General features: G+C 47.6%; 1 protein-coding gene across 1 annotated transcript in view; it reads right to left on the minus strand.

The window, feature by feature from the left end:
- The window catches only part of LOC139228162 (hepatoma-derived growth factor-related protein 3-like), a 124,383-nt gene extending 110,512 nt beyond the window's left edge, over window positions 1-13,871 (minus strand). The window contains exon 1 of the mRNA XM_070859349.1: window positions 13,348-13,871. Coding sequence (XP_070715450.1) covers window positions 13,348-13,431 — 84 coding nt within the window. The 5' untranslated portion in view covers window positions 13,432-13,871. The remainder of the gene's footprint in view (window positions 1-13,347) is intronic.
- Between the last annotated feature and the right edge of the window lie 732 nt (window positions 13,872-14,603).

The following is a 14,603-nucleotide window of genomic DNA, read 5'->3' on the forward strand; positions in this document are numbered from 1 at the left end:
TGTCCGCCCCTGGAAAAAACTCTCAACAAACTCTCTTACAACTGCATTATCAACTCCAAACTGTCCAGCCTTTGGCCCTCTATTCACCATGACATTTCTGCAGCCACTGATCTGCTCAACCAAACCCCCATCACCACCTTTGATGCCCTAGTCCCTATTAAAAGCATTACTTTCTCTCACTCTGGCCATTCCCCCTGGTATGGCCCTCATCTTCGTTCCCTCAAGTCCCAGGGACGCAGACTTAAACGGATGTGGCGCACAACTGGTTGAGCCATTCACTGCCAGATCTGGCTGGGCCACATAAAGCATGATCAGGTCCTACTCTTGTCTGCCAAAACTGCTCACTATTCCAGGATCATTCTGGAATGCAAAGATAAGCCCCAGTAACTATTCTCTACTGCTAACCGTCTTCTTAAACCTCTCTCCACCACACCCACCTCCAATAAGAAGGGTGAGGAGCTCATGGACTTCTTTGCCTCAAAGATTGAGATTATCCGATCCGCTGCCTCTGCCACTTTCCTTCTTTCCCCTAGCCCACCGGGCCAAGCTTCCTCGGAGGGTCCCCCTTGCCCTAGCCCTGAACTCGCATCTTTCTCCAGTTTCTCTCTGATCTCCCCTCTTAACCGCTCCATGCTCATCTTGTCACTTCCTGCTCCCTTGGCCCTATTCCCACTAAATTGCTGACCACCCAACCTCCTTTTGTGGCTCCCATGTTAGCTGACATTGTTAACGGTTCTCTGTCCTCAGATACAGTTGTCATCTCTTTCAAATCTGCCATCATCACTCTTCTCAAAAAAACAACCCTTGACCCCACTGAGCTCGCAAGCTACCGCCCCATCTCCAACCTCCCTTTCCTCTCCAAAGTTCTTGAAACAGTTGTCGCCTCCCAAATCCATGCCCATCTTTCCCGGAACTCCATGTTTGAATCCCTTCAATCTGGTTTCTGCCCCTGCCACAGTACCGAAACCGCTCTCATCAAAGTCACGAATGACATCCTTTGTGACTGTGACAAAGGTAAACTATGCCTCCTTGTCCTTTTCGACCTGTCTGCAGCCTTTGACACGGTTGACCACTCCATCCTCCTCCAATGCCTCTCCACCATCGTCCAGCTGGGTGGGACTGCATTCGCCTGGTTCCATTCTTATCTATCTAATCGTAGCCAGAGAATCACCTGCAATGGCTTCTCTTCCCAGTCCTGCATCGTTACCTCTGGTGTCCCTCAAAGGTCGATGCTTGGCCCCCTCCTATTTCTCATCTACCTGCTGCTCCTTGGCAACATCGTCCGAAAACATGGCGTCGGTTTCCACATGTACGCTGACCACACCCAGCTCTACCTCACTATCGCTTCTCTCGACCCCTGCATAGTCTCTAAATTGTCAGACTGCTCGTCTGACATCCAGTACTGGATGAGAAGAAATTTTCTCCGATTAAATATTGGGATGAATGAAGCCATTGTCTTTGGTCCACACCACAAACTGCGTTTCCTAGCTACCGACTCCATCCCTCTCCCGAGCATCTGTCTGAGGCTGAACCAGATTGTTCGCAACCTAGGTGTCATATTTGACCCTGAAATGAGCTTCCCACTAAATATCCGCAGCATAACTAAAACCGCCTATTTCCTCCTCTGTAACATTGCCCGTCTCTGCCCTTGCCTCAGCCCATCTGCTGCTGAAACCCTCATCCATGCCTTTGTTACCTCTAGACTTGACTACTCCAACGCACTCCTGGCTGGCCTCCCACATTCTACCCTACGTAAACTTGAGATCGTCCACAACTCGACAGCCTGTGTCCTAATTCGCACCAAAACCCGTTCACCCATCACCCCTGTGCTCGCTGACTTACATTGGCTGCCGGTTAAGCAATGCCTCGATTTCAAAGTTCTCATCCTTGTTTACAAATCCCTCTATGGCCTCGCCCCTTCCTATATCTGACTTCTCCTTCAGCCTCACAACTGCCCCCCCACCCTGAGATATCTGCGCTCCACTAATTCTGCCCTCTTGAGCATCCGTGTTCATCCATTGGTGGCCGTGCCTTCAGCTGCCTGGGCCCTAAGCTCTGGAATTCCCTCCCTAAACCTCTCCACCTCTCTATCTCTCTTTCCTTCTTTAAGATGCTCCTTAAAACCAACCACTTTAACCAAGCTTTTGGTCACCTGCTGTAAATTCTTCTTATTTGGCTCCTAACTGCACCTCTGAAATGGCCTAGCAAGCCACTCGATTGTATCAAAGCACTACAAAAAAGCATAATAAAAATAAAATCAGATGGACCACCCGGCATCGACCTTGGCATCGGATTCGGACACGACAAAAGCACATCCGTTCCAGTTGATACTGAAAAGTCCTCCTCACTAACATCTGGGGACTTGTGCCAAAATTGGTAGAGCTGTCCCACAGACTCCTCAAGCAACAGCCTGACATAGTCATACTCACAGAATCATACCTTTCTGCCAATGGTCCAGTCTCTTCCATCACCGCCCCTGGGTATGTCCTGTCCCACCGGCAGGACAGACTCACCAGAGGTTACAGCAATGGTTTACTGTCAGGAAGGAGTGGCACTGGGAGACCTCAACATAGTCTCATGGCATCAGGTCACACATGGGCAAGGAAACCTCCTGCTGATTACCACCTATCGCCCTCCCTCCATTGATGAATCAGTACTCCTCCATGTTGAACACACAGAATGGACTCTGGGTGGGGACTTTAATGTCCATCACCAAGAGTGGTTCGGCAACACCACTACTGACTGAGCTGGCCGAGTCCTGATCATCATAAAAAGTCCCTCAAAATCGAGGAAGACTTGTTTCCACTCTAAATGAGTTCGTAGGTGACTGAACAGTCCAATACGGGAATTACAGTCTCTGTCACAGGTGGGACAGACAGTGGTTGAAGGAAAGGGTGGGTGGGGAGTCTGGTTTGCCACACACTCCTTTTGCTGCCTGCGCTTGTTTTCTGCATGCTCTCGGTGACGAAACTCGAGGTGCTCAGCGCCCTCCCGGATGCTCTTCCTCCACTTAGGGCCATCTTTGGCCAGGGACTCCCAGATGTCGGTGGGGATGTTGCATTTCATCAAGGAGACTTTAAGGGTGTCCTTGAAATATTTTCTCTGCCCACCTGGGGTTCGCCTGCCGTGTAGGAGCTCCGAGTAGAGTGCTTGCTTTGGAAGTCTTGTGTCAGGCATGCAAACAATGTGGCACACCCAACGGAGCTGGTCGAGTGTGGTCAGTGCTTCGATGCTGGGGAAGTTGGCCTGATCGAGGACACTAATGTCTGCCCTCCCAGGGGATTTGCAAGATCTTGCGAAGACAATGATGGTGGTATTTTTCCAGCGATTTGAGGTGTCTATTGTAAATGGTCCACGTCTCTGAGCCATACAGGAGGGCAGGTATCACTACAGCCCTGTAGACCACAAGCTTGATGCCAGATTTAAGGGCCTTATCTTTGAACACTCTCTTCCTCAGGCGGCCGAAGGCTGCGCTGGTGCACTGGAGGCGGCATTGAACCTCGTCGGCGATGTGTGTCCTTTCTGAAAGTAGGCTCCCAAGGTATGGAAAGTGGTCCACGTTGTCCAGGGCCGCGCTGTGGATCTTGATGACTGGGGGGCAGTGCTGTGTGGCGGGGTCAGGTTGGTGAAGGACCTAGCTGTCAGACTGTGCTTGCGGCAGATGGTGAGAGAATGAACATGAGGGAAAAGCCGATTTGACCTTGTCCTCACCAATCTACCTGTCGCAGATGCATCTGTCCATGACAGTATTGGTAGGAGTGACCACCACACAATGCTTGTGGAGATGAAGTCCCATCTTCACACTGAGGATACCCTCCATTGAGTTGTGAGGCACTACCACCGTGCTAAATGAGAAAGATTAAGAACAGATGTAGCAGCTCAAAACTGGGCATCCACGAGGTGCTGTGGGCCATCGGCAGCAGCAAAATTGTACTCCCCACAATCTGTAACCTCATGACTTGGCATATCTCTCACTCTATAATTACCATCAAGCCAGGCGACCAAACCTACTTCAATGAGGAGTGTAGAAAGGTATTCCAGGAGCAGCACCAGGTGTACCTAAAAATGAGGTACAAATCGGATGAAGCTACAACACAGGACAACTTGCATGCTAAACAATGGAAGCAGCATGTTACAGACAGAGCTAAGCAAGCCCACAACCAATGGATCAGATCATAGCTCTGCAGTCCTGCCAAATCCAGTCTTTAATGGTAGCGGACAATTAAACAATAGGAGGAGGAGGCGCCATGAACAACCCCATCCTCAACGATGGTGGAGCCCAGCACGTGAGTGCAAAAGACAAGGCTGATGCATTTGCAACCATCTTCAGCCAGAAGTGCCGAGTGGATGATCCATCTCAGCCTCCTCTGAGGTCTCCACCAGCACAGAGGCCAGTCTTCAGCCAATTCGATTCACTCCCTATGATATCAAGAAACGGCTGAGCGCACTGGATACAGCAAAGGCTATGGGCCCCTACAACATCCTTGCTGTAGTGCTGAAGACTTGTGCTCCAGAACCAGCCACGCCTCTAGTCAAGCTGTTCCAGTACAGCTACAACACTGGCATCTACCCGACAACGTGGAAAATTGTCCAGGTATGTCCTGTCCACAAAAATTAGGACAAATCCATTCCAGCCAATTACCACCCCATCAGCCTACTCTCAATCATCAGCAAAGTGATGGAAGGTGTCGTCAACAGTGCTATCAAGCGGCACTTATTCACCTATAAACTGCTCACTGATGCTCAGTTTGGTTTCTGTCAGGACCAATCGGCTCCAGGATTCATTACAGCCTTGGTCCAAACATGGACAAAAGAGTTGAATTCCAGAGGTAGGCGAGAGCGACGGCCGTGGACATCAAGGAAGCATCTGACCAACTGTGGCACCAAGGAGCACGAGCAAAACTGAAGTCAATGGGAATCAGGGGGAAAACTCTTCACTGGTTGGAGTCATACCTAGCACAAAGGAAGATGGTTGTGGTTGTTGGAGGCCAATCATCTCAGCCCCAGAACATCGCTGCAGAAGTTCCTCAGGGCAGCATCCTAGGCCCAACCATCTTCAGCTGCTTCATCAATGATCTTTCCTCCATCATAAGGTCAGAAGTGGGGGTGTTCGCTGATGATTGCACAGTGTTCAGTTCCATTCACAATTCCACAAATCATGAAGGCTTGGGCTGATAAGGAGCAAATAACACTCACGTCATACAAGTGCCAGGCAATGACCATCTCCAACAAGCGAGAGTCTAACCACCTCCCCTTGACATTCAGCAACATTACCACTGTCGAATTCCCCCTCTATCAACATCCAGGGGTTACCATTGACCAGCAACCAGCTGCATAAATAGTGTGGCTACAAGAGCAGGTCAGAGGCTTGGTATTTTGAAGTGACTCACCTCCTGATTCCCCAAAGCCTTTCCACCATCTACAAGGTACTAGTCAGGAGTGTGATAGAATACTCCCCACTTGCCTGGATGAATGCAGCTCCAACATTCAAGAAGCTCGACACCATCCAGGACCAAAGCAACCCGTTTGTTCAGCAACCCAGCCACCACCTTAAATATTTACTCCCTCCACCAACGGCAGCAACTTGTCAAAGCTCCTTCGACAGCACCTCTCAAATCCGCGACTTCTACCACCTAGAAGGACAAGGATAGCAGACGCATGAGAAAACCACCACCTCTAAGTTCCCCTCCAACTCACATAGCATCCTGACTTGGAAATATATTGCTGTTCCTTCGTCACTGGGTCAAAATCCTGCAACTCTCTCCCTAACAGCACTGTGGGAGCACCTTCACCACACGGACTGCAGCGGTTCAAGAAGGCGGCTCACCACCACCTTCTCAGCTGCAATTATGAATGGGCAATAAATGTTTGCATTGCCAGCGACACCCATGAATGAATAAATAATAATAAAAGGAGTTGCTCTTATTAAGTTAAATGCAGCTTACAAGAGGTTAAATCCACATACCACACAAGCCACTGAGAATAAGGATTAGATCCAGACAAGGTCTATTTTGGAATGGTGTTTCTCTCATATCACATCAGTTTGAAACAGTGAGGTTCATTAATACATTCATGTAACTTTCACACATAGAATGTTGGAATGGTCCCATTTATTTTAGCCCAGTGACAGGGTAGCTGCCAGAGGAGTCCACATTTAGGAGGGCAGCGATAGGTTTGATCGGTAGCTCAATTAACCAATCACTGATTATAGTGCCGTGGGTCACAGGTCACGCCATTGGTTTCTTATCTAGGTGGAACACAAGGTTAGATTACAGAAACCTGGGCCGCGATTTCATTTACCGAGGTGGGTCCTATGCAACTGGGGTAGGTAGCAGGTTGCGACCCCACTCCCGGCTCTATCCCGCTCTGTGAAAATAATTTTACCTTGATAGGGTTTGTTAAGCCTATCCTGTGAGGGTCCCAGTCAATTAAACGGAAGCGGGTCTGATAACATCATTTGATTCGCGTCATCAGCCGGTTTCCTAATAGGGACCATAGACACATTGATTTTGACAGTTGTGCTGTCATTGTTCTACAGCATTGAGGTGCTGCAAACACTGACAACTCTTTTGAAAGGACAAAATTAAACATTTAAGTCAAGTGCCCCACGATCTGGGGGACACTCTAAACACTTTTCACATGCCCTTTGTTTTTTTTTGGTGATTTTCCAACAGCTCCACAACTCTTTTGATTGGAGAACAAATTAAACAGTTAAATCAAGTGCCCCCCGATCTGGGGGACACTCCAGACACTTATAACTGCCCTCTTTTTTTCCTTTTTTTTTGTTGTTTTTTTTGTGTGTTTTTTGGGGTTTTTTTGGGGCACTAAAATAAAAAATTTTTTACAAGTGCCCCCTATAAAAGGGGGCAAACACTGACAATCACTGCACAAAGGTGCACAGCTGCACCCAGGCTCGCCTATCACTCCCTCCAGATGCTTATGGAGGGAGTCACAGCACGCAGGAGGGTCCTCTTCCCTTCTAATGGGTGGAAGGGACCTCCCCAGGAGACCAACGCAGCCCAGGTTGCACATTGCAAGGAGGACACAAGTATGGATGTGGTCAGGAGGACCTGGCTGCAGTGGTGCAAACCTTTCAATGATCTCAGTAGATCACGAAACGTTACTGCAAAGCCACACTCAACCTCATCCTGCTGTGCCACTCATCACATCCCCATCACTCTGCCTTCCCTACCCTACTCCTCCACATCCTTACTCACACCAACATACCTTGCACCTCCACTCCTCCCTCTCTCTCTATCTACATTATCACATCCCCATCTCACTAGCCACCCCTCACAATCACCCTCGTCCTTGTCCAATCATACGAATTAACAACACACAAGGGTAGGGAATTGGGTCTTTTAGCCAATGTTCATGTAAAGTTTCTGTTAATGTGTTGTCAAATATTGAAATCTTTATTTTGCCTTTTTGGACAGAATTTTGTGCACCTTTGGAAGTGGCTAAGTGAGTTGCAGTGACTAGTGAGACATAACAGTACCCCCCCCCCCGCAATGGTGATGTGTGTGAAAGGAATGGTTGTTGGGATGATTTATGGTGCTGGTGTGGGGTGGTGCCAACCTGACGCATCGTATGGCAGCCAGGGTGTACAGAGTCAAGTGAAGTAAATCTGGCCATGGTGAGGCCATCCCTGGTCTCCCGGGCAGCAAAGTGGTCAGGTGTTGATGCCTTCTGTCCTGTGCAGCATCAGGTGATTGCGGAGAAGGTTGGTGCTGTTGGTGTGCCTGGTGATGCTGGCATTGGGGCTGATCGTGCTGGGATTCTGAAGACCAAAGTCAGATTTTTTCAAGGGCGCCGATACTGATGGAATAGATGGCAGCTGAAGTTGAGATGACAGAAGTGATCTGTCAATGGTGAGAGGGGTAGCTCCACAGAGGTGCCATTGAATAGAGAGTTTACTTCAAACTTGCAAGAAGCCCAAAAGTGTATTCCAAATCCTGAAGGCTCCAGCTTCTAAGATTGGAAAGTGAACAGCTGTGAAATGGTAGGTTTTATACCACCTTTGCAGCGGTCACCTATTCAGAGGAATGGCATCATTGAAAACCCACCTACTTACCTGATGTGATCCCCAAGTGGCGAGAACCTCATTAAAAAACTGTAAAAATGGTAAGTACATGGTAAAATGCTGTTTAAGTACCTTTTAACAAGCTGTTAATGATGTCAATTGCCTCCCGCGCCGCTTGGTGTCAGGTCTGTAAAGCACTAACAGACCCGACACCAAGCCCTCTTGGCACCAGCAAAATTCCGGCCCTGGTGTGCAAACCAATCACAGAAGGAGATAACTCTCTTCCCAAGATTAGAACCAAGGAGTTTCAGGAATGTTGCTAGTCTGCAATGTTGAATTTAGCCCATTGACATGGGGAGTGTGGTGTCTTTGTTATTTACTGTTATGAAGAGCATCCTGAAATGGATTCAAATTCACTGAAACTGTATTCTGTTTGTTCATATACTTTATGTAAAATAAAACCAGGTTATGGGTTTACAATTGGCCTTGTCTCACTAGAGTGCTGACTAGTTCATCTTCTGGAAGACAGAATAAATGCAAGATTACAATATGCACAACGAGAGGTTTCATTGTTATTGAATGATTCAATATTGTGGAGCAAAGATAAACTCATGATCATTGGGGACATGGGATCCATTTAGTAAGAGATCACTAACGCTGAACCTAAGAGTATATCTATTGCAGGCCTGAAACTTGTAACAGATAGGTGACCCTGTTTGGCACCTCCTTAGACCCTCCCCGCAGGAGATCAGTGCAGCAAGCCTGGGAGGAAGGTGTGGCAAAAGTAAGTGCCATCTGCACCATCCAACAAACAGGAGCAGAGCAGTTTACAGACCTAAAAATCCTATCAGATGGAAAGACTTGCATTTATATAGTGCTTTTCATGACCTTAGAATGCTTTACAGCCAATATATTGCTTTACAGCCAATGAAGTACTTTTGAAGTGTAGTCGCTGTTTTAAAGTAGGAAACAGGGCTGTAAATTTGCATATGGCAAGCTCCCACAAACAGCAATGTGATAAATAGCCAGATCATCTGTTTTTGGTGATGTTGTCAAATATTGTCTGGGACACTGGGAAGAACTCCCTTGCTCTTCTTCAGAATAATACCATGGGATTATTTCCATCCACCTGAGAGGGCAGATGGGGCTTTGGTTAATGTCAAATTCACAAGTCGCAATGCGAGCCAACATTTCCCTGTACCATGTCGATGAGCAAATCATACATGCCACATGGTGTTTCCTCTCCACCCATTACAGATTGGCTTCTGCTCTCGGCAATGCACTCAGCTGACCTGACACCCACAACTGGATCTGCTGCACAAGGAAAAGGGCTCCACATAATTTTTTTAAAATGCTTTTAGAACAATTTAGCACCATGATCCCTGTTCCTTTATTCACTTACGCTGTGTTGCAGAATGGGCACTTGTGTCCCTACACTATTCAGGACATCTTAAAACTATTTTTTGGCTTGCAGGACAAGGCAGCTCATAACCAAAGAAAACCAACCCACATGGAAGGAGGCCCCAGTAATTTCAGGTCACTGACTCTGTCCAAGGAGGCCACACTGCAAATCATTGGAACAGAGAACATAAAAGGAGCAGGCAGGATGAAGCAAAGAGCAAGTGCCAACCTTCTCCTGTTTCTTCTACCCTTCCTTACTTACTCACCTACTGTCGCACAGGCACCACCTCAAACATAGTACCATGGCACACAGCATTATTGTATGAGTGGGGGTGCAACATTCTAATCATAGAATCATAGAAATTTACAGTACAGAAGGAGGCCATATCGTCCCATCGTGTCCGCGCCGGCCGACAAAGAGCTATCCATCCTAATCCCACTTTCCAGCTCTTGGTCCGTAGCCCTGTAGGTTACGGCACTTCATGTGCACATCCAAGTACTTGTTAAATGTTGTGAGGGTTTCTGCCTTTCAGGCAGTGAGTTCCAGATCCCACCACCCTCTGGGTGAAAACATTTCCCCTCAAAACCCCTCTAAACCTCCTACCAATTATTTAAATCTGCCTCCTGGTTGTTGACCCTTCTGCTATGAGAAATAGATCCTTCCTATCCACTCTATCTAGGCCCCTCATAATTTTATACCCCTCAATAAAGTCTCCCCTCAGCCTCCTCTGTTCCAAAGAAAACAAACCCAGTCTATCCAATCTTTCCTCATAGCTAAAATTCTCCAGTCCAGGCAACATCCTCGCAAATCGCTTCTGTACCCTCTCTAGTGCAATATATATGTTCTTTTAATATATGTTCTTCTTCTGCAGGTGACCCAGGCAGAAGTCAGAAAGACCCTGAACAATCCAGCACCTTACAGCAGCACCAGAACTTCCACCCGGGGGGTTTAGGGGGTGAGTTTGAGGAAGGAGCACTGGGTGAATCCCTAAACATGAGTGAAACGCAGTCAGCGATGGCAGCGGAGCAGCAGACCTTTGGGATTCAGGCCTCAAAGGGCCTCCTTTTAAAAAGAAATTGCTCTCTGAGCAGGGTCATGTACTGGAGTCAGTTGACACTGACCAGCATACCCTGAAAAATGTGGCTGAGTGTGAAGTCCCCAAATTACTTCTGCACAGTGGGGCAGAAAGGCAACAACAACTTGCATTTATAAACATTACAACAGTGGCTACATTTCACTAGTACGTCATTGGCTGTAAAGCACTTTGGAATGTCTTGACTTCATGAAACCCATTATATCATTGCAAGTTCATCCTTATATAGTGCCCTTAAAGTAGAAACACATCACATGCACTTTGCAGAGGCATATCCAAACTTCAGTCCATCATTCAATGAGCTGCAACTTCACAGGCATCAGGAGTGGAGCCCTCACACACACAGGCGCAGTATCTTTCGTGAATGTTCAGACTGCTGGTATGGAAGCCATGGACTCCAACAACCACAGCTGACAATGGCCATCTCCAACAAGAGTCCAGCTACTTTCACTTGACATTCAACGGCATTACCATCGTCAAACCCCCCTCCATCAGCCACCTCGAGGTGACCATTGACCAGAAACTTCACTGGACCAGCTACGTAAATACTGTGCCCACAAGAGCAGGTCAGAAGCTGCATATTCTGTGGTGTGTATCTCACCTCCTGACTCCCCAAAGCCTTTCCACCATCTACAAGGCGCAAGTCAGGAGTGTGATGGAATACTCGCCACTTGCCTGGATGAGTGCAGCTCCAACAACACTCAAATAGTTCAACACCATCCAGGACAAAGCAGCCCACTTGATTGTCACCCCATCCACCACCTTCAACATTCACTCCCTCCACCACTGGCGCACAGTGGCTGCAGTGTGCACCATCTACAAGATGCACTGCAGTAACTCGCCAAGGCTTCTTCGACAGCACTCCCATCACTCAATGTGGACACCAATTGAGTTCACCACACATTAAAAAAATCCACGCACAGGCATATTCCACCCCTTCGATTGGAGTTCAGGACTGGACTATCGGGTCCTTCATTGCAACATCTGTGAACTCGTCCCTTTTGGTGCTCATTCGAGGGACTGCCTATGATGATGATGATGATGATATTGCACGTGTGCCCTATGCTAACATGGGAGAACTTAGAGACATACAAAATGCACATAGAGGTTACCTGGACAGTCACAGGAAGTATCATCCCTGTGGTCCAGGTAATCCACTGATATCCTCACACCAAATGGCACAATTCTGCAACTACCCCTGTATAAACTAGGGGCTCACAGAGGCAGCTGTCTTAGCATTAGCAGCTGGATGTACCAGGGTCTGCCGACAGGTTTGGGGCATAATGGTGGGGCATAATGGGCTGATCCCTCCTGTTGTGCCTGGCATGCCTACTTTCATTTTGCACCATTCCTAGCATTAAAATCTATGGTTAGGTCACATTAAAAGCAAACGCCATCATTATTGCTAAATGTCCTTGAATATTAATGTCACTTTACAAACTATCTTCCCGACATGTAAACATTCAACTGGCCTTTAATTACCACTTTGACCAGGAGAATTAATGCCGGATGAGACTGACGGGCAAATTCTGAAAATAATACATGTCAACATCCTGCTATGAATCATTAAACATACGCAATTAAGCTCCCACACATTCTGTGCGAGTGTGTTACACGCCGGTGGGAACGGCTGGCTGGCAAACTGTGTGACGCACAGTCAGACCTGGCAAAAAGTGTGTGAGGTGTACAATTTTCTGATTCTCGTTGCATGATCAATGCTGGTGGAAGCCTCCGCCCACATCGGAAAAATCTGCCCTCAAAAAAGTGCCTGCCAGATTGCTGTTGGGGGTTTCGTTCAAAAGGCTGCACATTTACGAGCCACCTTGTCAACAGCACCTGACTGCAAACATTTGTGTGACAACATGAGTCATAGCAACGCGATATTGATTTAAGAATGATGAACATCTTTCCTTGCTTCTTGTTTACCACTTGTCAAAGCAGAACAAAACACACACGCCACACAACACAATGCGCTTTTACTCGTCATATTCCAAAACATTACTGTACTAATCACCACCTTTATTTTCCTAGCACCCAGGAAAATACTTTGGCAACCACAGGGTGATTATAGTGCAATAAGAATTGGGAAGAGGCCAAGATATATTCCCTAACTGGGAACTGTAACTAGCAACAAACATGTAACAGTAGCTTCGCTTACTAGCATAGTTGTATTTATGATCTCTTATAGCAAGTCACCTCATGTGGGAATGAGTCACACAAATTGATGCATCTATTGGGGTCTACACAATCTGACGTCCCTTGGCCATATCCATTTGTAGTAGTTATTCCATACCTTTATTTGGAATAACTATATATATTTTTTTAAACAGTTTAACGACTCCCCAACCCCCTAAAACATTTCAATCGGCCTTTCACTCTTGTGGCAGGCGAACATTTAGTCAACTCCAAATGCTGAGGGATTATATAATCATTTACAAGCGGCGTTTTCCATGTTGCACACATACATTTGGCTATGGGGCTTTTTTTTCATGCCACTAACACACAAACACACACACACACACAACAAAAAACATGTCAACCGGAGCAAGAAGCTGACGTCGTAACAGAGCATCAGTGGCCGGAGGCAACAACATCGCTGGCCGCCTGGAGCAGCCGCTCTCCCAGGGCTGGAGCCCCTCTACCCCGAGCCGGAGCAGCCCCTCTTCCCCGGGCCGGAGTAGCCACTCTCCCCCGGGCCGGAGCAGCCCCTCTTCTTCCCCGGGGCGGAGTAGCCACTCTCCCCCGGGCTGGAGCCGCTCTCCCCGGGTTGGAGCAGCCGCTCTCCCCCGGGCCGGAGCCCCTCTCCCCGCCGCCCGATCCTTTACTCACCCTCGCCGGCCAGTGCGGGTAGCCCTTCATCTTGGCAAAGACCAGATCGCCAGCCTTGTAGTCCCTCGGCCTGGGTCGAGCCATCTCTGCCTCTCTCTGTGCCCTCCCCCCCAGCCCCACACCACCTTCCGACTGAGAAACCAGGCTTCAAAATAGGACCACCTCCAAGGAGCCGGCTGTGAGGAGGATTTACTGGGGGAAGAGAGCGAGAGAGAGAGAAGGGCAGAATGAGGGAGGGAGGCCCTGACTGCACAGATCCCGTATTGCTTTCGATATAAAGTCTCCCCCCACCACCACACTTGCGATTTCCGCCTGGATAGCGATCTCTCCCCCCCCTGGAATGCGGAAAGCTCCCGGGGTCTCGGTGTCCTTGACGACGCTCGCTGCAGCTTCGGGCAAAGCACAGCCGGCCGGGCGATCGCTGTCTCTCCCTCTCCCTCCTCGCTCACTTCAAACGCATGCGTTTCTGCGTTTAAATAAAGACATTAAATACAATCCACACACGGGACTAATGTCAGGGGCAGGCAGATACTTTCATTGCCTATTTGCAACATTTATTTCCTTGTTTGCAACATTTAGATTTGGTTACAATGTTACCATTTTTCCACCCAGGAAGTTTACTCGCCCTCTTAAAAAATTACTGTTCAAACTAAAATGCTCGAAGATAGAGCATTTTTTCCTCTTATGTGGCAATCTTTGTGAATCGTAATGAGTAATGACTGGGGAGGGAGGAGGAAAAAGGGGAAGTTTGTATTTGTACAATAATACAAACATTGTTGATGTTTGATGGTTCAAGGAAGTGGTGTTTACACAAGCATTGCAATAAAAAAGAAGGCAGCAAAGGCATCTCTTGTGGTTAAGGATTCAAGAATCAGGATTATTCATTTAATCCTGCTCTTTCAGGGGTGTAATTAAATGAAGTACATATATAGTGTGTCTCTCATAGATACAGATAGCTCCTGGTGATTCAAAGTCGGGTTTGTTTGCATTAATTTGAATTATCCAATCATTTGAATTAAGCAAGGTAAATAATACAATACAAAGGGAATTTTGTGTCAAAATTATTTACCAGCTAGTTTGAACGAAACAAATATAAAAAGAGTAACACCATTAACTCTGTTTCTCTCTTCACAGATGTTGCCTGACATAAATACAGATTAGGAGCAGGAATAGGCCATACGGCCCCTCAAGCCTGCTCCAGCATTCACTAAGATCATGGCTGATCTGATCATGAACTCAGCTCCACTTTCCTGTCC

Source organism: Pristiophorus japonicus, chromosome 17 (genome assembly GCF_044704955.1).
Source record: "Pristiophorus japonicus isolate sPriJap1 chromosome 17, sPriJap1.hap1, whole genome shotgun sequence".
Taxonomy (NCBI): domain Eukaryota; kingdom Metazoa; phylum Chordata; class Chondrichthyes; family Pristiophoridae; genus Pristiophorus; species Pristiophorus japonicus.